The 27,360-nt window shown below is 46.9% G+C and overlaps 1 protein-coding gene across 1 annotated transcript in view; it reads right to left on the bottom strand.

Moving 5' to 3' along the window:
• The window catches only part of HCN4 (hyperpolarization activated cyclic nucleotide gated potassium channel 4), a 103,374-nt gene that overhangs the window by 11,513 nt on the left and 64,501 nt on the right, over nt 1-27,360 (bottom strand). The window contains exons 4-7 of the mRNA XM_054214174.1: nt 20,617-20,835; nt 7,612-7,758; nt 5,404-5,644; nt 3,331-3,495 (exon numbers count right to left, since the gene is read on the bottom strand). Of these exons, the coding sequence (XP_054070149.1) occupies nt 3,331-3,495; nt 5,404-5,644; nt 7,612-7,758; nt 20,617-20,835 (772 nt within the window). The remainder of the gene's footprint in view (nt 1-3,330; nt 3,496-5,403; nt 5,645-7,611; nt 7,759-20,616; nt 20,836-27,360) is intronic.

Below are 27,360 nucleotides of genomic sequence, written 5' to 3' on the forward strand. Positions count from 1 at the left end.
TATAGCTTGGTCAAGCACAAGAAAAAGAGGAAGATTTAATCGGTGATAAAATGATCATTAATTGGTGATCAACCTGATTTTCTTGAGTCTCAATCTTCAAGCCCTGAGCCTGTGGAGAGTTATGTGTGTGACATTCTGCAGGCTGAGGAGCTCCTTAGAGTCGGAAGTTACTCAGAGAGCAGAGTTAAGCAGGGACGCAAATCTTTGTAGAATCCCCCCTTCAGTCAATTCATGGAGACTAATCCCTTCCAGTATTTAGAGAGCTCTGCAAGTGCAAAACACCTGGGAAACTTCTTCCCCAGCCATGCATGGCACAGGCAGGATGCCAGTATCAATTCCCATTAACAAGGGAGGTTAGAAGGATACATCAATGTGCTCTTTGCCAAGCGATCAATGTAGCTGACAGCTCCCTGGGGGGCTGTGCCCTTCATGCTGCCATGCTGCCCATCTACCAGCAGGAAGCGATGGGGGCACACAGATTGGGGTGCCTCTGCCCCTCTCCTTCCCCTCTGCCTAGCCACAGGCCTTCAAACTGCATTTGCTCTGCCATGTGAATGCCTCATCGCACGTCCAGTCAACCAGTACTGCTCCTGTTGCTTCAAGGAATGAGGTCTTACGTTCTCATCCTGTCTCCCTGCTACCTGGACAAGCTTAGACCATGCTTTCCGAATCCTCTGTGTAGCAGGTAATCCTGTAAACATCTCTCCAATCACTGTGACTGGATGGGCTGAGATTTTTTTCCCTACTCTCTTGGTTCCTTGGTGCACAGGGGGAATACTGGATGGATCTCATCCTGGTACCAGAAGAGCGATAGGGCCCTCTGAATCATTTCATGTACTCAGCAAGGCACGGGCCTCTCAAGGACATGTTGTCGTCTGGGTAGAAGGGAGTTGGTGAATGCACTGCTGACTTGGAAAGAGGCTCCCATTTGCTTCTATCTCATGTACAGATCCTGAGCTGAACATAGCAGGAACGAAAAATATAGTCCTGCTTCTGTTCATACCTGGCTTTTATGAACTGCTGTTCCTTAACTTCAGTCTTCTAGAATGCTCCCTCTACTTTCAGGGAGAGTCTCAGCAGAATGCAGTAATCTCGTCTTCCCTAAAAAGTCACATGCTGTTACACAGCTACTGCGCTGCTCCTTCTGGATGACGCACATTTCGGGGGAAGGTGAAGAAATGTCTTATTTATAAAGATAGGGATTCCCACGGGATCTGCCAATTTGAGTAGGGTGCGTTTAACTCCCTTAGGCTCTTTTGGGAAATTCCAGCCAAAGAATGTTGGGCACAACAGGGCTGGAAGGTACTATGAAGGTGCTATTTTGCAATAATGGAGGATGTCAAGTTGAGAGAACAGGCGGCTCTCAGGTCTGACTGCCAGGGAAATGGGCAGCATTAGGATTTTCAATGTACGACTCTGAAAGTCTCTGCCCTCTGGCATAGGGACTGATGTTGTCCCAGGTCAGCAGAATGGGAATAAGGAGGGGAGAACAATGCCAGAGCTCTGCACCAAAGGGTCTGTTATTCCAGTTGCTCTGTGTCACCTTCTGACCTTATGTTGACATTTTGCAGCTGCGTGCGGAGGGGAATTTCTCCCTACGGGAAGAAGCATGGGAGGTTCTTTATGCTGGTTCGGAATTTTCCATGAATTTTAGTTATGCGTGCAGCAGTACACAAAGCAAAACCCAAGGAGCACAGGACACCCTTGCCTACCTGCATGCACAGTCACAGAGAGCATCAGGCTAGGAAGCTGAGCAGCACCGACCTTCCAAAGCCAAAGCATTTGAGATAATGTCAAGCTGGCCCATCCCTGGTTGTGCCTGACATTACATTTTCTTAGCGGTTTGTTCAGTCCAATTTAAATAACCCAAGTGATGGGACTATTGCCACTTACACTAGGGCCTCATTAGCATGGGCTTTGCCAAACTCTACATATTTAGCTCATAACCTTTTCCTCAGGGGTCACACTTTCTGATTTGCAGCAGGTAATGAGATGCACAGAATACAATGTTCCTGGCATGAAAAGCCCCAGAGGCACTGCACCCCTTGCTGGGATGCCAGCTTATTCCCTACCCCCCTCACCCCATTATCCTCCTTGCCTTCTGCATTGTATTCAGACCTGCGCTGACCTTTATGATTCTGAAAAGCAATGAAAATGCATGCAGTTTAAAGAGACGTATAATAAGAAGCTAAAGAAGTTACACTGGAACTCTGAAATGCTCAGTCCCCAGCTCTGCAGACTTCTTGCATGACCTTGCATAAGTCACTTAATCTCTCTGCGTTAAACGTCTCTGGCTGTGACCAAGGAACGTTATCCTGGTCTTCTCTAGTTAGACAAGGATGTCTGCAGCACAGGTTATGTCTCACACAGGTCAGGAGAGCATCCTGGGATGGGTCCCTATGAGCTATAGCAATTCAATAATACTCTTTGGTTAATTGCGTTTAATTTGGGCTGTGGGAGGTTAGATTTTTATCAATTGTTCCGCGCCTTTGTTCAATCAGGTGGCTATTTCTACTGAATATGTTTATAGTTGGACTGTAACGGACAGCTGGGCAGGTGCTTTGTGATTGTGTTTTGCTGATGGCTTTGCACAGGAGTCTCTTTAGGATCAGAAAGCACCCAAAGCTTTCCCTACAGTACTTCCTGCTTCTCCAGTTGCTTGTCAACTATCAACAGAAACAAACACTGTCCCAAAAAGGAGCATTATGGTCTGGATTTCATTATGCATTAATACACCAGAGAAGAATATTCTTCCTTATCAACGTGGTTGCTAGCTTTTGTTTTATAAAAAATTAATACCAATAACCCATACAGTCTTACCCTAGCCAGCATCTCTGCAAAACCAGGTCACACTCTAACAAACACTCCAGTCTGCACGCTGAGAGATGATTTCTGCCACAGAACATTTCACTGAAATACTGGGGTTTGCTTGCAGGACTTTGGACTCACACCCCGGTCTGTTTTCTCTTGAACCTGGGAGGCTGTGGGTATTTACACATTCTCAGCTAAAATTCAAGGTCTAGTGAATTCACCAACATGGCCCCAATGGCCTCAGATTGCAGATCTTGGTTATTCAAAAAGAACTCTTGGCAAGGGAAACAAATGGAAACAGGAGCTGGCAAAAATGTGTGTGCGAAAGAAAAAGAGAGAAGGATGTGGATTTAACTGATTATGAATGAGGCTCCTTGTAGGAGCTGAAGTCAGGCAAGGAGAGACAGGCTGGGATCTCCTTCAGTTCACAACTCCAGCAAAGGAACTAGGGACCAAGCCTGGAGGTGGGGTGCCAGGGCAGCAGGTACTAGGAAGGAGACCCTCACACCTTCTACTTACCAATTCTGTCCAGTCTGTCAAGAGCCACGGTTTCAAAAGCTCGCCGCATCATGGGATACTCTTCCAGCACCTCGTTGAAGTTGTCCACTGAGAGGGAGTAGAGCCGGCAGTAGGTATCAGCTCGCACACTGGCTGTGCGCCGGCCGCGGGTCAGCAGGCAAATTTCTGGAATGAAAGACCCAGCCTGAGAACATGGGGATAAACACCATCACTCCTGTGATACAAGACCTGGCACTGTCACACGGGCAGTCCTGCCTGCCACCCACGCTCCTCGCTGGCTGGACTCTACCTGCACTCCCACTGAAAACATGAACAGGGGCTATATTCTGCATAAGCAGTAACATTTAAGAATACCAGGGGGCTCAGTTGTGTCAGCTGCTACACACAATTGCACCTCAGGGATTCTGCTGATCTAATTAGCCAGTCATGTTTTGTTATGGTGGATTATCAAAGATATCATTTGTGCATTCAGAATGGAGAAGCGCAGCTCGTCATGGGCACTGGGAGCAGAAGGTCAAGCCGTGCTCTCATTCAAGCTAATTCTCTCTCTAGATTTGTAGTAAAGGCTCTGTGCTGAGCTGGGGCCTTGGTGCCTGGTACTAATTTTGATCGCCACACCTGGAACATTTGTCTTTTCAAAGTTTTCAGTTTTTTGTAGATGCGCCACAAGCTTACAGGTTGTCAGGGAAAGCCAAGTTAGTGGCACCTACCAACTCTCGGTGTATTTACACTGCAGTCAGCTACTCGTAGGAGGATGCTTAGCTGGTTACAGCACAGAAAGCCCTTGACTCTAACATAAATGCCTGACTTGGGCACAGACGTTCCTTCAACACTCAGCGGAGAGCTCCAGAGTCCTGCTTTTCCACTGAATACACACATATGGGCAGCTAAGACAGGCAGTGTGACCTAAAGACTGACAGCGCACTTCTCTCTGCTGTATGTTGGGTGTCAATCCACCAGCACCACCCTCAGGATTCATTCCGAGTCTACCCCAAAGCACTGGTATAGCAGCACTACAAGGTTATAAGTGCGTTATTAGGCTGCTTCCCTAAGAAAATTCAGTTTATGAGGCAGTGCCGGATTTGAATGTGTGTGAGGAGTTGTGTGTATGGTATCTAAACCACATCGAATGTCACAGGCAATTTTAATCAGATCTGTCAGTCGGGGTATCCTGACTCCAATGCTGTAACTCCAAATCCCAGCAAACTGACCCAACTGGCTAGGGAGGTGCAAAATCCTTGTACTCCAGGTAGGTGCAGACAGGTTGTTTACAAGGAACTAAGAGTCTAAGAAGAGTGCAGGAAATGCATGACAGGGATTTTTTAATAGGAGAAAAGGCCTTATAGAAGGGAAGGAAAGGCAGGTTTCATCCTCTCCCCTCTCAGTAGGCCATTAATTGTGGTGCATTCAGTGCTTGTACTCAAACATGCATCTACCAGAGAACTGTCTGTCTTGAGCTGTCAGCGAGGTCTCTGTGAGGCTCTGAAAGGAGGAGTGTCTCTGTGTTACTCATAAAAGCAATATCCTAAATCTTCTCTTACAGTCTTTTCTGACCTTATGCTAGTTTCACTGTTCCCGAGCTCTGCTGCTGATACATCACGCCTGCCTGATGACCTTCACGACATTTTGCTGAGCCACAGGCTGAGAAGATGATGGACTATGTTTTTTCCTCCATGTTTATACAGTACCTCGTATGATGGATGACAGACAGTAGGACTAGGCAACATATAAATGTGCTTGGAGAATTGAGAATGCTCCGTTTTTTTCCTTTAGGTTTGCAGCTTCACAGATCTGTCAGTTCGCTTGGGGCAAAAAGAAATGAAGCTACAAGAACTAAGTTTCCCTTCTCCGTTTTGCTATTATTTATTATCTAGACTCCCGCATTTCCCGTAAGTCCCAGACACCTCCCATTGCTGCAAGACAGGTGTGATGAACACAGACAGAGGGTGGAGGAGGAGGTGCCTGGGGTATCAGTTCCACATGCTGCCATCCCTGTGCATCCAGGATAAGCTAAGGATTGTATGAGCAATAGCAGTGAGTATTGCTGTGTAAGGGTGATGGACTAACACACACCTCCAAAGTAGGAGCCATCTGCCAGCTTGGTCTCCTTGTTGCCTTTGGTGAGGACGCTCACCACCCCGTGCTGGATGAAGTACATCTTCTTGCCAATGGTGCCCTCCCGGATGATGTAATCCCCTGGCTGAAACACCTCGAACCGCAACTTGGTCAACATGGATGTCACAAAGTTGGGATCTGCATTGGCAAAGAGGGGCATGGAGGCAACCAGCTTCCGGCAGTTGAAGTTTATGATTTCCTGACCATGATGTGATGCAAAAGAGAGAGAGAGAAAGAGAGAGAGGGAGGGGGGAGAAAAGACGGGACAAGGAGCAGAAAAGACAGACATATACATTTAGTCAACATCTAATAACCTATGAAGATTCCCCACTTGACCTGTACATTAGAAAGTGGGGAAAAAAAATGCTGTTCCCTTAGTCTGGCTCCCCCAGTGCAGGCTGGAATGGCCTCTGGATGCTCAGAGCATTGTAGCAGTGCGAGCTGAAGCTGACAGCTTGACACCATGCTTCACTGATTTCATTCATATGCTTTCTCTTTGAGCAAGGATGATACCCCGCCACCTCCCAAATACACACAATATACCTCTTTCTGCAGGAAACCTTGGGGGTGCATAGCACTGGTGAAATGCTGTATGAAAAAGCCCAGGGCTCCTCTCTGGGAAAATGTTATAACTCACCTTGGCAGCCCTACATTTTCTGTTGCCCTTCCTTGTCAATGAGCTATTAAAGAGCACAAATGTGCCAAGGAGCTCAGAGAAAGAATTATCCTGAGCAGCTGGGGACAGTGTCAAGAGAGGGGAGGGAGAGGTGCCCACCGGTCACTGGGGCATGGGCTGGATCATCAACCTCAGATGAAGAAAACCCAATTCAGCTGTTCAGCTGTCATATAGCAGACAGGGAGTGTGCCTCCTCCTGTGGCTTGGTGTCACTTGGAGGGTATGACAGCACTTTCCAATGCACAGGAGCTGCTCTATGCCATGTCAGCTCAGACTCAGAAAGTGGCAGAAAGTGATATTGAGCAAATCACCTCAGCACAATGTTCCCCAGCCAAGCAGGGAAGGAGAATCTGGGTGACTGGAGCAGAAAGAAAGGGCTGGGGAAGCATCTGTCTCCTCCTTACTGGGGTTTTTCAGGGTTCTTTTCAACCCCTTTAGACTTTGGCAGAACTAGATTTAATATATGGCTGGTAGATCCTCAGCTCTTCTCTCTCCTATAGAGGCACATGACTGGGGGGAAAGACAGGAGGAAGACCACTTCTGGTGCTTGCGTGTGATATATTAGAGGCATGTAGTAGGGAGAACCTGCATTGCGAGGCTTCAGCTAGGGGAGGGCGGGTGGTTCTGTAGAGAATCCTTTCAAGCGTGGGCCCTGCTAGCAGGCTCCTCCTTCCCTTTCACTCTATATGCTGGTACAGCTGATGGATGGGGCACAGATGAGGCCAACACACTGCAGAGCGGTTTATATAAATACATGAGATACAGCTTAATATTAGGGAGCACAAGATGGGAGCTGTGGTGCATATGAGCATGGGGAGGGAAAGGGTCTTGCAGAAGTGCGAGGAAATAGCAAGGCACTTTCCAGAGTGCTCTCCTGCAGGGGTTCTTTGGGAATAGGGAGGACATTGCCACGGCCTCAGAAGGCGACAAGATGTACCTATTCACATGATGAGTGGGGTGGCAGGGCCTGCGTATTGCAGCTCCCACTGCCTTTATGTCAGACACCACTTGTGCTGCAGCAATTAATAGACTCAGGCAGGAGCCCTGCAAATGCGAAAAGCCTGTGTTTCTCTCTCCACAGCAGTGACTTCTGCTGTGACCAAGGCAAAGGAATACCTAACTTACACCAATGGCTAGGACAGCTGCTCCCTCTGAATGAAACTGTCTCCGATAGGGACGTAGCCAAGCTGTGGACCATGTTCTTATTGGCCTTGCTCTCCCAGAAAATTAGGCACAATACAGGAACAGGTAGAGCCCCAAGCAAAACGGGGCCTTTATGGCTGCTCAGACCCACGGATGTGCTGCCTCTGCTGTGCACGACATTAGAGCACATGCACGGCCAGTGCTAATGGGAAAGCTGGCCTCCCACCACTCCCATCAACTGATGGCGTCCTCTGCAAAGCACAGGGACAGGACACTGCGCACCAGGAACTCCACAGCTGCCAAAGGAGACAGGAACATGCATTGCCCATTCACCGCCCCCTCCTTACCTCTCGGAGGGGCTCACTCAGCTCTCCCAGGATGCTCTCCTCATCAAACATCTTCCCCTGGTAGCGGTGCTCATAGTAATCATGGATGCGCTGCCGCATGTCTGCAGGGAGCTTGTGGAAGGACATATACTGCTCCACTTGTTTGTACTGTGCAGGGGAGAGAGGAAGAGAAGGAGTCACCAGGACGTTCAACAAATGGCGCCTGCTCATGGACAAGGACATGCTAGACCGTACCCATACCTGATTCCTTCAGGTCAAGCCAGGCCCACACAGATGTATCTGATGCAGGAGGGAGTAACTGTCTGAACACATGGGGAGCCTGCAGACACCTTTGTTATATTCCCCAAATGGTTGCCCTGTGTTTTAACTTTTAAACCGTGGAGACAGCTCCTCATTCCCTGGGTGCTGAGCAGCCCGGGAGCCTGTTCTCCCATACACACACAGCAAAAGTGGGGAGCAGAGATGCGTAAGAAGTGCTCAGCTAGGAATCTCCCCTCAGCAAATAAATCTGAGTGAAGACTGTCCAAACCCTGTGCAGAATGAGAGTAAGAAGTATAACGTGCCCTCAACAGAAGGTTTTTCCATGGCACAGAGCAGACTGGTGGCCAGGGAGCATGACCTGGCAGCTTGGCTCTAAACCAGTGATGTGCAGCACTTTCAGGCCTCAGCCAAGCACAGGAACATGCTCTACGAGGGGCTGCCCCAAACAGTAGAACACAGTCCTGCCTTGGATGTTCACAGTCGCAAACTGAAGGACACACACACAGACAGAAATCTCACAGTTATTCAGCTGAAGCTGCAGCACCCGTGGCCTGCTTTTCCTCTCCTCTGTTCTCCTCTACCCAGCTATGATGGACCTTTGCTTTCCCACCTAGGCTGCACAGGTCCAGGTTTATTTCACCTTTTGCTGGGCCCCTATTGCCCCATGCACTTGTGCTGTCTAACCTGTCCGTATTTTTACCTAACGATTTGCATTTCCATCATGTCATTTAGAGGGGAATACAAGGGCACATGGACTGATGCCAGAGCAGTATGTGGGGATGAATGGTGCTTCCTATGAGTAAATGGCACTTCCTCAAGGGCACGGGACTGTAAATGGGTCCACTTGCCCCGAAGGTGCTGCAGGGACAAGGTGTGTGCATTGCAATGGTCATGCTCCCTCCCACTGGTACGCAGTACAGAACACGATCCTGAGCATGCACCACACTAAATAATGCCGGCAAAAGGACTATGCTCCCCCTTTGCTATCCCTCTTTCCTCTCTTCTCCCTGATAAATCTGTCCCTGAATGTCTCTTTACTGCAGCTTGTGCTGAAGTGCCTAATTACCAAACTTCTGCTCATTACAGACCTCTCCTGCACACACCGGTGTCACTCTGCTCTCAGTACAGTCTGTGCTGACACTGCCTTGCATGCTAACAACTTGATCTGCAGCAGAGAGGAGAAGGAATTACTCTAAGAAGCCAAGGTGGCAGAGGGGACACTCGGGGTTTCCTGGCATTTCCAGAGCTTTTTGTCTGTAGCAAGCAGCAGAGGAGCTGGCTGTAAATATTCATGATCACTACAGCATGATCAAAGTCAAGTGAGTCACCACCTCCCCACGGGGAGCCAGGCGGAGAATTGGCAATGAACGCTGCACTTTATTATTTGGATTGCGGAAGTTCTGTAGCGACTGGCAGGGCCTTGTGTCGGGCGGCGCTACACTGGGTGCTGCACAGAGGCTGCAGCTAGTCAACGAGGAAGATAAATGGAGCAGAAACCAACATCTCATGTGTGGAAAACTCACTGGTCTGAGCCCATCAAGGACTCTGCAGGTTATGCTCTTGAATGCAGAAAGTTTAAGGGCTTGGCTCAGATACCTAAACATAGATGTCTACTACCACTGGAGATGCGCTGCAGCATTTAAGAAATCCATGGGACCTGGCAAATTGGACATAGGACACGCAGGACATTCATCATGGAAAGGGAAATCATTAAGCATTACTTTTGCTGACTCAGGTTTATTAAATTTATCCTAAATCCACAAACAGTTCTGCTTGTTTTAAGGCTGCATTTTTGTTGAATAAATCATTTGCCAAAAACATCACCTTATACTCTCAGTTTTAGCCCTCTACCCTGCCTGCTACCCCTCTTCTCTCCACCATAAGCACTTGCGATTAATCTTCATCTGACCTTTGCTTCTCGGGAAAAATACCCCCTGCTTCTCAGACTCACAAGCACAGGTTGGATGGGGCAACTCAGACTCTTTGCTTATTCACTACTGTACACGGATTTATGGCTTTGTAACAAAGAGCAATAAATTACTGCTCTAGGAAGTCCCTAGGGCTTGTCAGATTCTCCTACAATCACTGTCCCTAGACAAGGTTCTGCTTCCAATTACAAATTAAAAACATGGTTATAAATGAAAATTACAAAGTAAGAAACCATAATTCTCTGTCGTAGTTAACAAGAGGAACAAATTTTGACTCTCCTGTCTTTGCTAGTGCTACCTCCTCTCACCCAGGCCAGCTGGAGAGTTTTGTGGGCTCTTAACTCTCCCTTGCACAGAGGTGGAGTCCTGCAGAGGTGCTCAGAAATGAAAGCATCAGCCCCTTCTCTCTGTGTTTGATAAACTGAAGATTCACCTGAGGTTCTCCCCCTTTCCTTGGAGCTGCTCAGCCAGGCTGAAGGCCACCACGCTTGCAGTGTCAAGCACCAATAGCGACTAACCAAAAGCCCACTAAAAGACTGCCTCAGGGAAGGTCTTTTGAAGTGCAGTGGGATGTACGTGTCTCCTCTCAGCTCTAAGCTCTAAAGGAGATCAGTCCTGAGGTCACCAGCAACACAGCGATAGGACAAAGCAAAGGGGTAAGGGTAATCGTGTGATGAACATGAACAGCAGAGTGTGTGGAGATTAAAGACTTTGCCTGATAACCCTGAATTTACAGGTCTTCCTTTTTTTAACTGAGGCCCTGATAGCATGCCAATCTGGCACTCTCTAGAGCCTCTTCATGCCCCCTTGAGTTGGCACCCCTTTGAGTGCCTTTCAGACGCGGGCAGCCCTAACCCGGCAGCCCCCTTTTGCCTCTTTTCTCCCTTGCACTTCTCTGTTCCGTCTTCCTACTTGTCTCCATGTCCTCAGCCTGACCTGTGCTCAGAGGAACACATAGAGATTAGTGGCCTCTCTGAGTTCAACCAAAAAGACTCATTCAGGAATTATTTAAATCTCTCCGAAGACAATCGAGTCCATTTAAATCCTAACTCATTTTCTTAAGTCTGTTTTTCTTCAAATAAGCCCTTGAAGGAGGTATTAATATATCAAAAGGAAACCATTTAGCTGAGTATTTTTCCTTCTAGAACTGACCACTTTCCCTAGTTGTCTGCCCACTCCTCTCCCCTTCAACTAAAGCTCAGATCATTCACAGTCCAAAGGGAATTAAAGATTTTTAACTCCTTCCATGCCCTCAATCTCTGTCATGAACCCTCCTCTCTGGCAGTAATAAATCACTGTCTGAAATGGCTGGACTATTTCCTTGCCCTACTTCTGAATATAGAAAAGATCCTGCATCTGAGAAGGGCTGCTCCCAGCCCGGTCCTGGCGTTGACGCCTCTTTGAGTCCTCTTTTGGTCCACACACATGATTTTTCAGAGCTTCAGAAAATCCTTGATTTCCATTTTTGCATCTCGGTTAATTCAAACACACACACTATGCCTACCGACATGGGCATGCGCACATAACCTACTGTAATGGAGGCATTTGGGATGCTTGTCTCCCTCTATCCACAGACAAATACACATTTCCTATACAGAGCTCTACTGCTTGCATTCTTCCAGAAACAGGCTGCAATCACGGTGGGACAGAGTTTAATCTTGGTTACAGTCTCCACATCTGGCCTCCATGGAAGTCAACAGAGATGCACTTGTGTAAGACAAAGGAGAATCAAGCAGAGTAATGCATTTTCATTTAAGTGAAAAATTATAAGGCTCTGACAGTATTTTGAGTGCTGGTAGTATATATCCTGTGATACTGGAGTAAGATACACATAAGCAGCCACAACGTACAATGCTGTGGCGCTCTCAAGTGGATTAGTGCTTCATGGAGTAAAGATCAAGCCAGATGGAGTGTCTTGATGGGACACAGTAGCATCTTTGTTTTATTTTCTCTGACCTATGATTAGGAGTAAAACAGTGCAGCTCCCCAGCATTTAGTAATCATCAAAACCAAATAAATGCCGAGTTCTATTTTTTTTGTCTTTTAAGCCATTCTTATTCCCATCCTTGGGATTTGCTCTATGGACAGATATACATCTTACTCAAAATGATCAAGACACACATTCTCATGGAGCCAAATGACTCCAGGAGGAAGTGGTTTAAGGGAAGAAAAGGGAACTTTTGAACGCAATAAAATCATGCCAACACTGCTGCTGCGATCTCTATTGGTGTCCCTTTGCAGAGCTCCATGCTTGATCTTATTTAGCATGAGTCCTAGCAAATATGATTTTGCTCTTTTCTCTTCCTGAAATTTCGCCGAGAACTGTAACTGGTACAGGCTATCGCAGTTTATCCTGAGTCTGCCAACACTTATGAACGCAGTTGGCTCTACATACATACTCAGGCTCATGAGCACTGCCCTGCTGTTTTTCAGCAAGAATACAGACGTTCATAAAATTAAATGTGCGCAGGGCTGGCTTCTCCACAGCACAGGGAAGTGACTGAGAGGAGCTGCACTCAGGCATATGCTGTCCTTCCCATAGCCTCCAGCCCCCAGGCAGCCAGAGGACAGGCTCACAGGTGAGGCTGAAGCAGGAGCTGGATTCCCTCACAGAGGGAACCACAGGAAACTCTACCTGAACTAGTAAGTGGGCAGACAGCTGGGGTGCCTGCATGAGGGGGGTGGTAGTCGGGGGGTATCAGAGTGTGGTACAGGCAAATTGCAGCAGATTGGTTAGGAATTGGTGCTTATTTCAATACCAGAACAACTCGGACCACATCCAGCACAGCACCAAAGATTATCAGGGCTACTTTTGCTTTCTGATTAATGAGCTAAATTTAAGCCCACGTCCATCTACTCTTCAGTTTTGGAAGGTATTCAATAACATGAATTCCGCAAAAAGCTTTAGATAATGTCCTGGTTCTGAGTTCTTCCGAAGACGGGGTAATTTTTGTAGAGCTTTATCTCTTGCTGTGTTAGAATCATAGAATCATAGACTCATTCAGGTTGGAAAAGACCCTTAGGATCATCGAGTCCAACCATCAACCCTACTCTACAAAGTTCTCCCCTACACCATATCCCCTAACACCACATCGAAACGACTCTTAAACACATTCAGGGATGGTGACTCCACCACCTCCCTGGGCAGCCTATTCCAGTTACAAAGACCACAGACACTAGCACAAAATTCTTGGAGCTTTTTTCCCACTTTCTATACAACATTCATTACACTGAGGATGGCTGTACTGATCAGGTGCTGTAGCTGCCTCCCTTGCTATTAATCAGTACCTATTCAGGCCAGGATTATGCTTCAGACAATCCCATTTCTGGGCTGTGAGATGACAACAGACTGAGTAGGGTCAATTATGAGCCTGATGAAACAGTTGTTTAATTCCTCCCATGGGCTGCATTGCTGCAGTGGCCACAGCGAGGGAACCCCACCACGGGGGACGGTGCCATCAGCATATAGTGCTGAGCTGGCTGTCACACACCCAGAGGACAAGGTCTGGCTTTGCTGCAAGTAATGGAAATGTCTGACAACTTCAGGGGTCCTAGGAGAGCAGATTCAAGAACTTTGCGACAAATCTCTTTGCATTAAATGTTGTGAGCAATGCCCCGTTTGTCTGCTCTTACAGGTGCACAGTCTTAAGGTCTAATCCTGCCCATCATGGCAATGGGGTGCAATGATGAATGTATTATGTACAAACTTGTACCTCATGGCTACAGGAACAGCTTGTTTTCCAAGACTAGCTCCAGCCTGGGAAAGACACCCGAGGAGAATGCCTTGCTAGGTTTGAGAAGTCACATCCTAGCGTTAAGTCTGTAGTCCAGCCTTTTGGACCTGGTTAATGAATCTTTTATTATTCATTAAGCACTGTGAAACTCATATCACAGGATATTTTGGAGATGTCAGTCGTGTCACTGGATCCACATATTTGGAGGCGTGATGGGGGAAAAGAGATTACTCTCATCAGAAGAGCAGAATGAGCAAGATGAGCTAAAATCTGCCACCAGACAAAGGCCAGAGATGGGGAAAAGGGAACAGTGAGTCTGTGCAATTTGAAATCAGTATTGCTGGAAGCAGCCTTTTGCCAGGAGAGATGGCTCAGCAGGGAGCTTAGCTCTTCGCATTATGATGTATTTATTTATTTATTTACAGTTCAAGTGCCAAAATGAATTTCAAAACTGATAATGAAGTTTGAAATCCCACACTGGGATATGAAGAACTGCTGAGGCAACAGCACTTTCCTTTCCGTGACAACACACGCAGTGCTCGTGCATGCACAAACATACTGCTCCGACCAGGCTGTCATTGCCATCGCTCAAAGAACAGAACTATCTGTCTGGCTTCCACTCCCAGAAATAGGATGTCAAAATCCTAGCTATAATCACACTATCTCTGATACAGCAAACCAAGATGAATTCCCAACGTAAACCTGCTGACAGAAGGCAATCTACAGGGCAATTTCATTTTTCCTTCTGTAAAGGTGTGCTACAATGACACCACAATGTTGCTGACTCCTTCCTTCCATTGTTTGCGTGAGCACAGAGTGGGTACTGCACCTATTTCTGCACTTCATGGCAGTCAGACACTCCATATAGGCACTGCCACCCATGAGATGGACACACTCCCACACCTGGGCACTGAACTGTCTGCTTTAAGTGCTGACTTATCACCACCGTGTAGGTATCTAGAAGATATGTTTTGCAGCTTCAAAATGGGGCTTCTCTGGAACATATGGGTAAACTGTTTCAAGGAATAGTAAGTTCACCAATAAAATATTCTTGCAAGAACAAAAACTACTCGGCCCCAGATTAGTTAAGACCATAAAGGGAAGGCGATTTGCACTGCAAGATGTTTTTAAAAGAAAACATTAGGGTTTCATTCAGAAAACATTTGCATTTTATAACAAACCCAGGATTCTTTCATGAAAAAGATTAAATAACCTTAAAACAATTGGCACAAACTTCTGATTTTTTGGTTGAGCTGAACAGAACAAATCATTATTTATACCACTCCATTACCTATTTCTCACAAACGTTCTTTTAAGATTGAGATGGATGTGGTATCTGTAAAAGGACAGCTGCCTCGCAGCACTGGATGCACAATCCTGAGCCAGCCATTCTCACCGAATCTTGGCTGCTCACTGCCTGAAAGCACTCAGGGACTTTAAATCAGAGTCAAAGGATGATATAAGTTGGAAGGGACCTCTGGGGGAGTCATCTGGTCCAAATCCCCACTCAATGGAGGGCGAACTTACATCAGGTTGCAATTTTTTGGCAACCTCCTTGGACCCACTATCACATGTGGGTGGGGACGCAGAGAAGGTGGGGATGGGGGACCCTTTATTATTCCAGCCATTCTTTAATATGTCAGGGGGGAAGCTGGACCCCTCCTGTAAACTTAAGCTGCATCTTGCTCCTTTCACTTGCTGACTCTGGACTGCAAACCAGCCAGAAAGCCCAGTCCTGATTACAGAAGAAGCTACCTAGAGGCAGTGCTGAGACACCGAGCCCAGTGCACACCAGAGGCCCTTCCTTCTAGACACAATCAATAAAGCACATAATTTATTAGCCTTGTTATCAACCCCAAATGCTCTGACAGTAACATGGGACATAATAGTTCTCAGGCCACCTCTTAACAGACTGAGATAATACACAACTAGTGCAGTCATAACACTCCAAACTTTTTCCAATCAGAAAATCTGATTAAATTTTGCATTTGATTAAATTTTCCAGACACCTTTAATTTCTGGAGTGCTGCACACTCCCTACCCTCTCCTTCACACACATTACCAGAAAAGTAAGGGAGCTTTGCAGCTTTCCTGACATACAGAATTGAGATGTTAGCTCAGGAGGGGACTTCTCCGTTACCCCTTTGGACTCTAAGAATCTGGGAATGTCACCTGAGAACCTATGGACATTGGTGACCAATCATCTTGGGAACAGCACTTCAAATCCTGTCCAAAGTGGCAACGAACAGGAAACCTCCCATCTGACAGGTCTGTGGCAGAGTAGATGTGGGAATAATGGCACTGTTTGCCCAGCTCCAAGCTAACAGAGCAGCTGACACTAGTTAATGTATCTGCACGGTGTCGTCCCCAAGGTAGCACTGGCTAAACCAACCCTGGAGCCACAAGAATTAATATAGCTTCGGTACAGTGCTGTGCTTGGGTTAATTAGCTCTGCTTAAAGAAGGGGTGAAGGGGGGCTAATCAGCAAGGGCATGTTGCCAGGCTAATGTGATTATACTGTATCCAGGACCCTAGCTAGGATTTCTGCACCAAATTCCCTGCATGCATTCATTTGGAGGCAGTTCGGAACACCGAACTGCATAGTAAAATGGCCTAAAAACACAGGAGGAGCCACAAAGGGTCAGGCTGAGGGGTCCTCTCACCTTCAGGCTGATCACAAGGGCTGAAATGTTGATAGTTGGACAGTAAAGTACTTTTTTGCTCTGATAGCCAGACAATGGGATAAAACTGTGGCAAGAAGGACTGTGCTGATGGTTAAGCAGGGCTGTTTCAGGAACTGAGAGGTGATGTCATTATTGCTTCTGTAGGATTTATAAAGTGATTCTTTAGTGTTACCTGCTTGACCCCTTGCAACTGTGCTACAGCAGGTGCTTCTTCAGAATAGTGACAAGTGAATATGCAAGTATCTAACCTATTTCAATATATATTTTAAGAACAAAAGGCATTGAATAGACTGTTCAGGGGGAAAGAGGAGCAGGGAAATGAAGGTGGAGAGAAGAGAGCTTGAGAGAATGCCAGTGGCAGACAGATCTTGAGGAGAGATGAGGCTCTGGAAGGAGAGATTACGGCTTTACTGGGCTCTGCAATGCTGACAGCAGCAATTCCTACCTCTCATCAGTCATTCTTCCGTACGTACCTGAGAAGATAACACGGGAGAGTTGAGCCTCTCTGCAGGATGCCCATCACTGCTTGCATCCTGCTGGGTTGGGAGAGTGAAGCCCAGAGTCTCTGTCTGCTTTGTTCCAAGGAGCATGGCTGCAGTAAGCAGCATAATCACCGCTCCCAAAAGCCTCAAGGTTAGAGAGTCTGCTGGGGAGGATGTGTGTGTGTGTGTGTGGTGACTTGACATAAATATTAATCCAGCTGAGCTTTGGGATTAGAGAAAGAAGTTAATAGGGGAACCTGCAAAAAGCATGAAAATAACTTGCACATGAGTCTAGCTTATGCACCTCCTGGGCAGGAAACACTCTCTCACTTGTGAGCCACAGTTACTGCAGGTTGTGGGGTAATTTCATAGTCAATTATGAACTTACATGTTAAGGCTTGAGCTCATCCAAGAATAGCTGAAAAGGGCCTTGCGCCTCTGCTCTTGCCCATGGAGATCCTCCACCAGCACCCAGCACCAGCTCTGGCACTCCCTGGACTCAGTGGGTGCTCTGGCACTCACTGATTCAACCCACTAATCTGGCAGAAAACTAATTTGGAAGAAAGAAATCAGCTCAGTCAAGGTCTGAGAAGTATGAAAGGTGGCGCACAAGAGTGAATCCGTGCAGTTGAGAATAGTGGCAGGGAGCACTGGGTGAGAATAGGTACGTGAGGCTTCCCCTCTTTGGTCAGAGCTGCCGGATCAATTCGGTTAGAACACGGAACTACACAACATGATTTTGGGAAATTTTTCTATCAGAATCCTTCAGGATGGACTTGTAATAATATTCTCTCACATGTAGAAAATAGATAGCAATCTTGGGTGCAAAGGTATTTCGGAGTTAGACACCAGACTGAGATTAAGAGATAAGAGTCAGCTCCTGGTCCTGCACTGACGCTATCTGTGACCACGGGCAAGTAATTTCGCAGCTCTGCTAAATTACTTAACACACTCTGCAATGCAAGATGGGGCAGACAGGTCCCTTCTAACTTTGCCACTGGGACTGGAAATAGAACAGTCACTTCAGAGTGCCAGATCTAAAGAGCTATTCTGATTTAGAGCTTTTTAAGGGAGGCACAGAGCCAGACTTACATGATGGCTGTGCCAGTTTTAGTGCCTGAGCCGGTGTGAGTGCTCTGTGCCTCATGGGACTCTCCACTTGGACTCAGAAACCTCGGCACCACACTGTCTTGGAGGCTGCAACTTCCCTCTCCGAATTCTCCATGCTTCCTACCACCCCATCAATCCTATATGGCTTCCCTGCCTTGCAGAAACTAGCATAGCATGAAGTCAGATGCTACAGGCGGAGATTTAGACAGGACAGGGATTGAGTGTCCAAATGTTCGATAAATCCAACCCAGGGTGAGACAAGCCTACTACCGAAGCCAACAGACAGCACATCTTGGCTTTTATTCCTCTTCTCAAAAGCCCTGTTTGTACAAGGGAAGAACAAGCTGGTTTGGCAGAGATCTAGACAATACAAAACCTCATCACAAACTCACTCCTGAACCTTGTCCTGAAGGTTGCACAAAGCAAAGTCTGTCCGTACAGTTCTTAGCTATAACCTTCTGTCCTGTTACTATGTTATTTCTGCTATTCCTCTCCCTCCCCACTGTCTCCCCTTTCTTTGCTACTCCCAAAACAGTTCTGTAGCCTGAGCCCCTGCGGAGGTGAGAGGCAGAGCCCTGTTTGCAGCCCAAAGGTGTACTCAGCAGAAGTCTCCAAACTGCCGCCTGCTTCTACCAATCGACCTGCAAACTTGTTGAGATTCTTTGTTTATAATATGCTTCAACAGACACATTGTCCCATGAGGACTGAACTAAATTGAGTTGCAGGGCTGCAAATCACGAAGCAGCCTCATTTTAATCATGGCTATTCAAGTGCTAAGGAATGTAGAAAATAAATACATATTTGTTTTAAGGCCATCATTTGTCCCATTTGCAAGAGGAAAATGAATGTATGCAATCCCTGAGGTTTTATTCCTAGGAGAATACCTTGGGAAATTAACCTGCTATAACCACTACACACGAAATACACCCTTTGTTAAATCCTCTACCCACTGCTTTTGTCACAAAGCTTTTCTCCCGGATCGATTAACCCTCTCATTCACATCTCACACTTCTTCCGCCACCTCAGCCACAGTCCCTGCTGGCTTAGTGGTGACTGATTTCCCTGAGCACTGACTGGAATCCAGCTTCCAGGGTCAAGTTCTGCCCTTGTCTTCAGGCCTGGCTGTGGAAAAAAAATTCTAGTGCCCAGTCCTGCAGGTGTAAATTTGGCTGCGGCTCGGTGGACCAGGTGGTTGGATTTGCAAATCAGTCCTTGACTTCTATGCTACTTCAAACACATTTGAATAAATACTCTGCATACACAAATTTGATCAGCTTGCACTCCTAGCGCTGCAGTGTCCTTCTCTTTGGCACACCTTACTTCTCAATTAGAATTAGTCCAGCCAATCTGTAACACAGTGGTAAAACTCTATACAAAGCCCAGTGCTCTAATTGCATCCCAGTCCTCCCCACTTCTCCTGGGCTTTTTATCTCTTTCAGCTCTAGCTGCAGTTTGAGACCCTCCCCATCCTCAAACATGAGTCAGCCTCTGGTCTTCTTTGCTTGCACTCTCTGCGCTACTGCAAGGTCTTTCTGTGGCCCAGTGTTGTAATTCCCATGTCTCAAACCTGTTCCTAGGTCATCTAACAAGTCCCTTCTCCCACCTCCTCCCATGTAGCAACTTAAAATTCACCTTTCTTATGCCTGTGTGTGCTAGTTGTACTTTACCCACTTGAACAACAGCTACCCTTGCACCTAATCTAACTGCGCCCGTCAGGGTCAGAATAGGGCTAGCACCTCATTCTTCCTCTTCTTAATCTTCAGATCAAATATATCCATAAGATCCTGGCCAAAACACGTGCTTGCCTATGGCATCCTCAGCTCTACTAATTGAGGGTAGTTGCCTTTGTTGATGCCTGAAATCAACCTGTCTTTGCGGCGAAGTCCCTTTCTCGTCTCTAAGCAACACAAGCTCTTGCTCTTCATTACGCACAGTCCCTCTTCAATTAGCTCTTCTGTTCGGTGGAGGTGCAAGCCTAGGGTTCAACCAGAAGTTGAAGGGAGAAGTTTTGCCTGTCTGTGTCCTAGAGGGACAAGTATCGTTGCACCAGCAGCCCCTTTGCTTTAGATAACAAAACGTCATTGTGCAGACAGCAATGTACCAAAGGCATGGAAAGAGGGAAGGAATCGATGCGGTTCCATGAGTTACCCTTCATTGGCTGAATCACAGCGACAGACCCTGTATGCCCCTTACCATCTGACAAATTCACAGCGTTGCCTTAAACCCACCACCACCAGTTACTGCCGCTGCAGTGGTAACCTGATCAGTTGTGACATTTCTGTCTGTGCCCTACATTATGCAATTCAACAACCATGCAATTAATTCGATAGCTACCTGGGGAACCTGTTCAGAGCTCCTGAGCTTTGATCTGTGCTTTGGGGTTTGTTACGTAGTTTCACTCATGAGCACTGAAGTGAATAATCTGGATACTTTTAAAGAAAGTACTTGCTAAACAAAAGCTGCACATTCTGGAACATTCACTTGAGATTTGAAAGAAGATCTCGGAAAAGAAAAAGTGACTTACAATTTTAGATACCAGTGACATTGATAATGTTGATCTAAAAAGATAGTCAGAGACAACAAAAATCACCCACTTGCTCTACCATTATTCATCTGATCTTGCATCTATTTCCTCCTGAGGGTCTGTATGAGTGAATGGATGGGTATGAATTACCAATAAAATGCCATGGTGACAAAGACACCGCACTTTTAGCCTCTCGCATGGGTCACTGATGGCCCTGGCTTCCTCCACACAGTGCATAAACCACCCCTGGGTGACATAAGGGTTGCAAAGCCCAGTCCTTACCTTCTCCTGGTACTGACGCCGTGAGGAGTCCAGAGACTGGATTAGGGCTGTGGCATGGCCGATGAACATGGCATAGCAGGTGGCACCGACAATCATGCTCAGCATCGTGAGCCACACGTCTGACATGCCAACAGGCGCCTGCTGCCCGTAGCCAATGCAGAGCATGTGACTCATTGCCTTGAACAGCGCATAGGAATACTGCTTCCCCCAGGAGTCATTCTAAAGAGACAGATAGACAGACAAAGCTTTAGCAGTGCGACAAGACATTCTCTGGGATGAACACATTTCAGAAAAGGATATCTACCATTAGACCCAAAAGTCCACGTTTAAAGCACCTTTACATGATAAACAAGCAATTCAATTCTTTGATGGCTTGGAAGTGCTGGTCGCACTTGATTTAAAAAAAAAAAAAAAAGCCCAAATTTAGTCATCCAACATTAACTGACTTTGGTGAGGGTTTTTTTACAGATTCCATGCACTCTTTCCAGCAAAACTTTCCAGAAAGAAAGCCAGACAGTCTGACACACTGGTAACCTGGGATAAACTGAGATGATGCATTGAGATATTTTCAAAATGACCCACGTGTGGAAGAAGGAACTGAAGGAAATGATTACTCCACTGGAAAATGGACTTTAACAGAGAAGTAGTAAAAGAGAGCCTTAGCAAGGTTGCCAGCGGGAAGATCTTAGAGTGGGGAAAATCACTCCCCAGCAATTTAGGAAATGGTCAGGATCTCTGGTCATTACCTGAAGAGATGGGAAGGGCAGAAAATTAAGATGATAATGTCCAGATAGCAAGTTCTCAGAGTAAAACACGGCTTTTTTCAGGGAGCTGAGAAAACTACAAATGGTCTCATTTGAGAGATGCAATAAACCACTGTGAGAAGCCATCTGAAGTCAACGGCTTCTTTCGGACACCCTGTGCTCTCCCACTCCAACTAACACAAGATGCACCTCAGCAATTACATCGTGGGATAGGGAGAAAAAACAGCATAAGTTTCATGATTATTCTGATTAGCCTGAGTTCATGGAACAGCTCAAGGTACATTTACTATCCTGTGGGTATTATATGCTAGCAAGTCCTTGCCACAAAACCTTGTAAAGTAAATGTACTGTCATCACACACTGCTATTACAAGGTATGTGAAAAAATACCTCTGCTACAGTGACATTCATTGCAGCACATAATCTGTACATTCATCAGTCTTCTCTCTGTTCCTAGGAAGGTGTTAACATTATGGATATAGCTGTGCAGATACATATACCATGGCAACTTAGAAGGTCATTGTATGGAAAGCCTGGTTTGTGGCTTGTCAAACAGACAAGCAATATCTTTGTGAACTCCATTCAGAGAGATGCAGCAGCCTCAGCACCAGTAACCAGTGGTGCTGGGAGCCCTGGAGTTTACCAGACACCTCCTTGGAGGGATCTAATCACAATCAGGTGATCAGAGGCTGATGACCTCTCTGCAAACAGCTGCTGGAGTATCACTAATGTTGATGGAAATTTTTCAGTAAGCTTACCAGTAGTAAACAGAGGCAAAGCATACTGTTGCTGTCTGTGAGCTGTGGCAAAGAGCTGGAACCTCTGGAGAGTGTTAATGCTTGGTTAGGAGATAAGCACATGGACAAAGACAGGTGATAGTGTTACCCTGGCCATATTCAGTTACATTATGCAACACAGGCCTAATTCACACTGCAACAAGAAGGGCAAAGTGACAGAAGGGACAGCGAAGCGGACACAGAAGTAGCACATTCACAGCCCCAGAAGAGAGTGCTCCCTGCTGGCGCCAGCCTGTCTGGGCTCACCTCCCTAACAAAGCAGGAACCTCTTCACCTCCTGCACTGGAAAAAATTACCCGTGAGCCAACAGAGAGAGAGAAGGGACAATGTGCCCATTGGTGTCTCTATTCCCGGCTATGCAGTTGGCTTGCCAGTGTGTGAGGAGCCGCAGCCCAAAGGGCAGCCAGCTACAGATAAAGGCAAAGAGCATTTGCACTCTGCTGCCTGTACAGTAATGATCCAGCAGGATCCAGTAGGACGGATCCAACCACAGGGGTGCCTGAGGTGTGAGCACCAAAGGAATGAATCTGCTTGCTCCTTTGCCTCACCCACATCTATGCTGTGGTTCCTAAAGTCTTGGTCGAACAAGTGTGGGGCATCCATTTTTCCACCACCCAGGTTTTGCGTCATGTTGCAGACCAACTTCTGATCTGTGAAGGCATCAAGCATCTCACACACCTTACACAAGCATCCCTGCATCTTCACTGTTCACATTTCCAGGAGCCACAGTCCTTTCCCTCAGCCCTGTAGTACTAGCAGTCACAAAATTATGGCCCCTGCACTTACAGAATGACAAATGCTGTAAACTGTATGTCTTCAGCCCATTTATTGTCCATGCTTCAGCAGGAAAGTCATCATCCTGAGACAACAGGCAGGAGCAGTCACACTTGACCAACCTTTGCTTAAAATGGTGCCTCACCTGTGAAGGTGAGCAGCACATTCACAACTCTGCTGGGGTCGAAGTAGTAGTTCAGGGGTCCTGTCCCATCCCTTCCTTGTTAAATGAAATCCTTTCCCAAGCAGGAACTTCTCAACGGGCACTGCAGAAACGCTGCTGCCTTCGGAGTTCAGTGTGGCAGGAGTTTAACAGTGCAGCACAGCTCCACCACAGAATTGAGAGCACGGAGAAATGAAATGACGAGTTGAAATTCCAAAGGGAATTTGGGGAGACAGAGTAAGAATAGCTAAGCTAGAATGGGATAAACCAGGAAACTGGCTGCCAGGGTCTTTAATGGCCAGTAATGACCAGAGCCTAAGAGGAACATCTGGGTCTCAGGCAGGTTCAAGTTTTAAAACCCATTCTTCCAGCAAATTGCTGCTCAGGAGTGCTGTTTACAAGGAAGCTTGCCAGTGTTTTGTAGGAATTAGTCATCCAAAACTACAACATCCAACATCAGTGAGCCCCCATAGCCTGCAGAAATACTTCTGGCTCCCTGGGAACTCTATACTTACAAGTCACAACCCCAATTCCCATCAGCAGCACGACTCCCTGTGAGGACAGCCTGCTTTGTGCCAGACGGAGGAGATCGCTGAGTAATGACAGACTGAGGGGTGAGAGCTGGAGGAAAACACGGAGTGTTTAAAAAAATCCTGAGCAATGTGGTCTGCTGGGAGAAGAGATCAAGGACTGCTGAAAGAGAGGCAATTCCATGAAGGGGAAACCTTTCAGAGCAATTACCTTTAAGGTACAACCTCTGAGCTCTCTGAGCATCTGTAAAGAGCACTGGATCCTCACAGCACAGTCTATGTGATGACTCTTTGCTTATAGGCCTCAGCATATCTTTAGTTTTTAAGCCTGCTCTACACTCTTTTGTTTTCCACAGAATAAGGAGGCAGGTCAAGGATGCAGTACTTTAAGCCAGACTAGTAGTAGTGGTTCCAAATGTGCTGTGGCCACAAGTTTACCAGCATCATGGTGCTTTATACTGACAGCTTGTTTCTGTAAGAGCCATACGCCTATACTCAATATACCACTATACCGGTTGCCACGGTGGGAGGGTTGCACTACTTCAAATATACTGGAGTGGCTAAAATGGTCCATTAGGGTAGGTAAATGAGGCCTTAAACTGCTGAAAGAAAATGACTCCTCGTTAACCAAATCTCAAAGCAAGCTAAAATGGAGCTACAGATCTGTGCTTGAACATAATCAAGAGGGATGTTACCTCAGACACAGGCCAGGCACTAAGAGCGTTTGCAAAAGGGAGTTAAAATTACTTTGAAGCAGTTTCTCAGACTAGCTTTTTTTTAAGTCCACATTGGCAGGACTATAAGGGTTTCTCCGGGATTATTGTCTGGACTGCATTGCCTTTGCTCAGATCCACCCTTGAATCTTGGAGACATGTCCCTGGAACTTTTCAAAGGCAGTATTGGGTTCTGCAGTACCTTACAGAAGCACCGAAAGAAACAGTATGGTGTCTTACAGGATGTTCTGGGTCTGACGTACCTGGTTGAACCCTCACAGAAGAAGACTAGACAGAGAAAAGCAAAGACATAAAGAAGTACTGGCAAATTCTTGGGGTAGGAGCATAGTCCACGGGCACAATGTTATGCCTGACTTACACCACTAATGTTTCACAGTATTAAGGAGCTGTCTGTAGTGAAAGGGCTTATGTCAGCCTTGTGAACTCCCACATTTGTCTCAGCAGTGATCTTATCTGGCCACAGAGTTGTTACTAGGGGTTTGCTACTGCACACCACTTAGGTCAAGCTGTGAAATAAGGCCTCTGAACATCACTGCCCTCCCCTGGACAACACTGGGCAGGGAAAGCAGACCTTTTGATGCAGTTTAAAGGAAGGGAATAGTGGGACAAGAAATGGAGATGATGGGTCAAACTTCACAATGGACAGAACCGCCTTATTCTGGCCTTATTTCCAAGAGCTTTGCATGGCTTTCATCTAACAGAAGAGATTTTTCTTAGGACTCTGAGTGCACCAGTGTGTTTTAATTGCCCCAGTCAGCCTTGCCTGGGACCCCCGCCCATGCACCCATTGTTCCTGGAGCTCCCTTTCAGGCCAGGCCTGGGCATCCAGGGCTTGCTTGAGCAAGCTGTACCTGTGCCCAGCCCTGGGCCCTGAACATATATATGGTTTAGCCTTGTTTCCAGCCTTGCCTCTGACCCCATCTCTTGCTGCTCCTAACTGGACTCCCTGGGTAGACCCTGGACATGACTGTCACCCTGCCTTCACTGTAATGGTCAGTGGACCCTCTTATCACAACTTCTGCTCTGCCCACCCTGTTTCGGACTGGTACGACTGTGCCCTAGTTGGCAAGGGCACTGCTGTGCAGGGGTCACCCTTGGCTCCTGGGTCATATCCCATTGTGGAGCAGCCCCACTCTGGCTGCTCCCCGACAGATTTTATAAAACATGCTGATCTACTACACAGCTTCATATGCCTGCTGAGTGAGGGTATGAGGGATGTGCTGGACCAGAGGCTTAGGGGGAGTTAGGAATCACACGGGAGATCCATGCAGGATTGCTCTGTCTTCTACAATACATACTGCATCAGTTTTTCTTCCTCCTTTCTACCAGCAGCACTACAAGAACGTGTTGGGGGGTGGGGCATGAGGGTTAAGCTCAAAAGGAAAGCTGCTCTCCTTCTTTTGGTAGAAGGGAAGACGATTAGCATTTCCTGTGCAAGGTCGCTGCATTTGACATGGGGATATTTGCCTTCCCTGCAGGGTTTATCAGTTCAGCGCGATACCCAAGGGAGCAAGCCACGTGTTTCCAGCAGCTTTCAGGTCTCAGCAGAGCTCAGATTTCTCTGATGAGTAGCTGCCAGGAAAGGGTCTTGGGGAGATGCTGCTGCCCGCACACATGCCGCTCTGCAGCTGACTCACCAGTCTTTCTCTTTTTAATAAACTGCCCTGTAGGGAAGCTAATTCTGAAGCCCCTGAGACTGGGGCTCAGCAATTAATGCTGAAAACATCCTTCCCTGCCATTTCAGAGCCAGTTCAGAAAGAAGTCATACAGAGACTCGCTCCTTCTACAACTGCTAAAGATGAAACATGGAGCATGTAGAAAACACCAAGATGAATTGGACTCAGGGATTTATCGAGCCCCCGATATGATTTTGGCAACACCAGACCCTTCACAGATCCCCTGGAAGAGGATCAAACCTTTAGGAAGCAGATGGGAGGTGATGAACCTTCTTTTCCTGCTGTGTAGGAATCAGAGCTGGTTTTATGGACTGCCAAGTGGCTAGGTGGGAAACTCCAGAGCGGTGGAAGAGCCGCACCAGCATACTCAAGGAGAAAGCCTCCAAAGCATTTGGCACCTCACTATCAGCTCCCCTTGGCTGTAGCAGCTTTAGAAGATTCCTTTTTTTCCTATTCCATCCATTCTATCCCAGCTTTTTGGCTCCTGTGTATAATCAGGGCAGTCGTGCACCAAGTATATTTATCTCCTCAAAGCAGTGACCAGGTCAGTACAGAATGTCCCAAAATCCAACCTACCTACTCTCTGTCATAGACAGATACCATCCTGGCCTCCCACCTCCCAACCCTGTCCATCACAGCTCTCAAACAGAGCCATTCTGGAAACTACCATCAAGATCTTGGCACCAAAGTTGGGGAACAGCCCAGACCACTGGTTTCTTGTTGCTTCCTGATTCAGTGGCTTCTCCTATTACTTCAATATCGACTACAGGTAAATGGTAGCACTAATCATGCCACCCGCATTCATCACTGGTCCCAATGGCACATCTGGAAATCTCAGGAGATTAGAGGACAGAACCTTCTTGTGAGAAGAAACTATCTGATTCCAGAAAAACTGATTATCCTCTTTGTTAAATGTTCTAAAATCAAGCTATTTTGGGGCTGCCATATTCCTGTACAGCTTCTGTAGTGAAAGCCACCTGAACTATAGGTGGAGCATATAACCATCTCTCCAGTTCATCCCAGTTTCCTGAGGCTCCATTTCTGAGACAGTCACTGAGATAATTTTTTTTTCATTTTTATTAAGTTGAAAAAGTGAAGGTGATTTAGCTGCAGGGGAGAAGTGGGAAAAAAAATCACACAAGGCAAATTTAATTCCCAGCTTCACAGGCTCTCAAGGCTGGGAAGACAAGTACTGCAGCATGAGTCCTTGCCTGGTAAAGCTCTGTTCTGGATTGAAGCTTTCTACCCTGCCTCTCCTGGAGACTCTGCTGAGCCCTCCTGCCTGTGGGATGCATCCTTCCCCCCCA

This window comes from Rissa tridactyla, chromosome 9 (assembly GCF_028500815.1).
Source record: "Rissa tridactyla isolate bRisTri1 chromosome 9, bRisTri1.patW.cur.20221130, whole genome shotgun sequence".
In the NCBI taxonomy this organism is placed as follows: domain Eukaryota; kingdom Metazoa; phylum Chordata; class Aves; order Charadriiformes; family Laridae; genus Rissa; species Rissa tridactyla.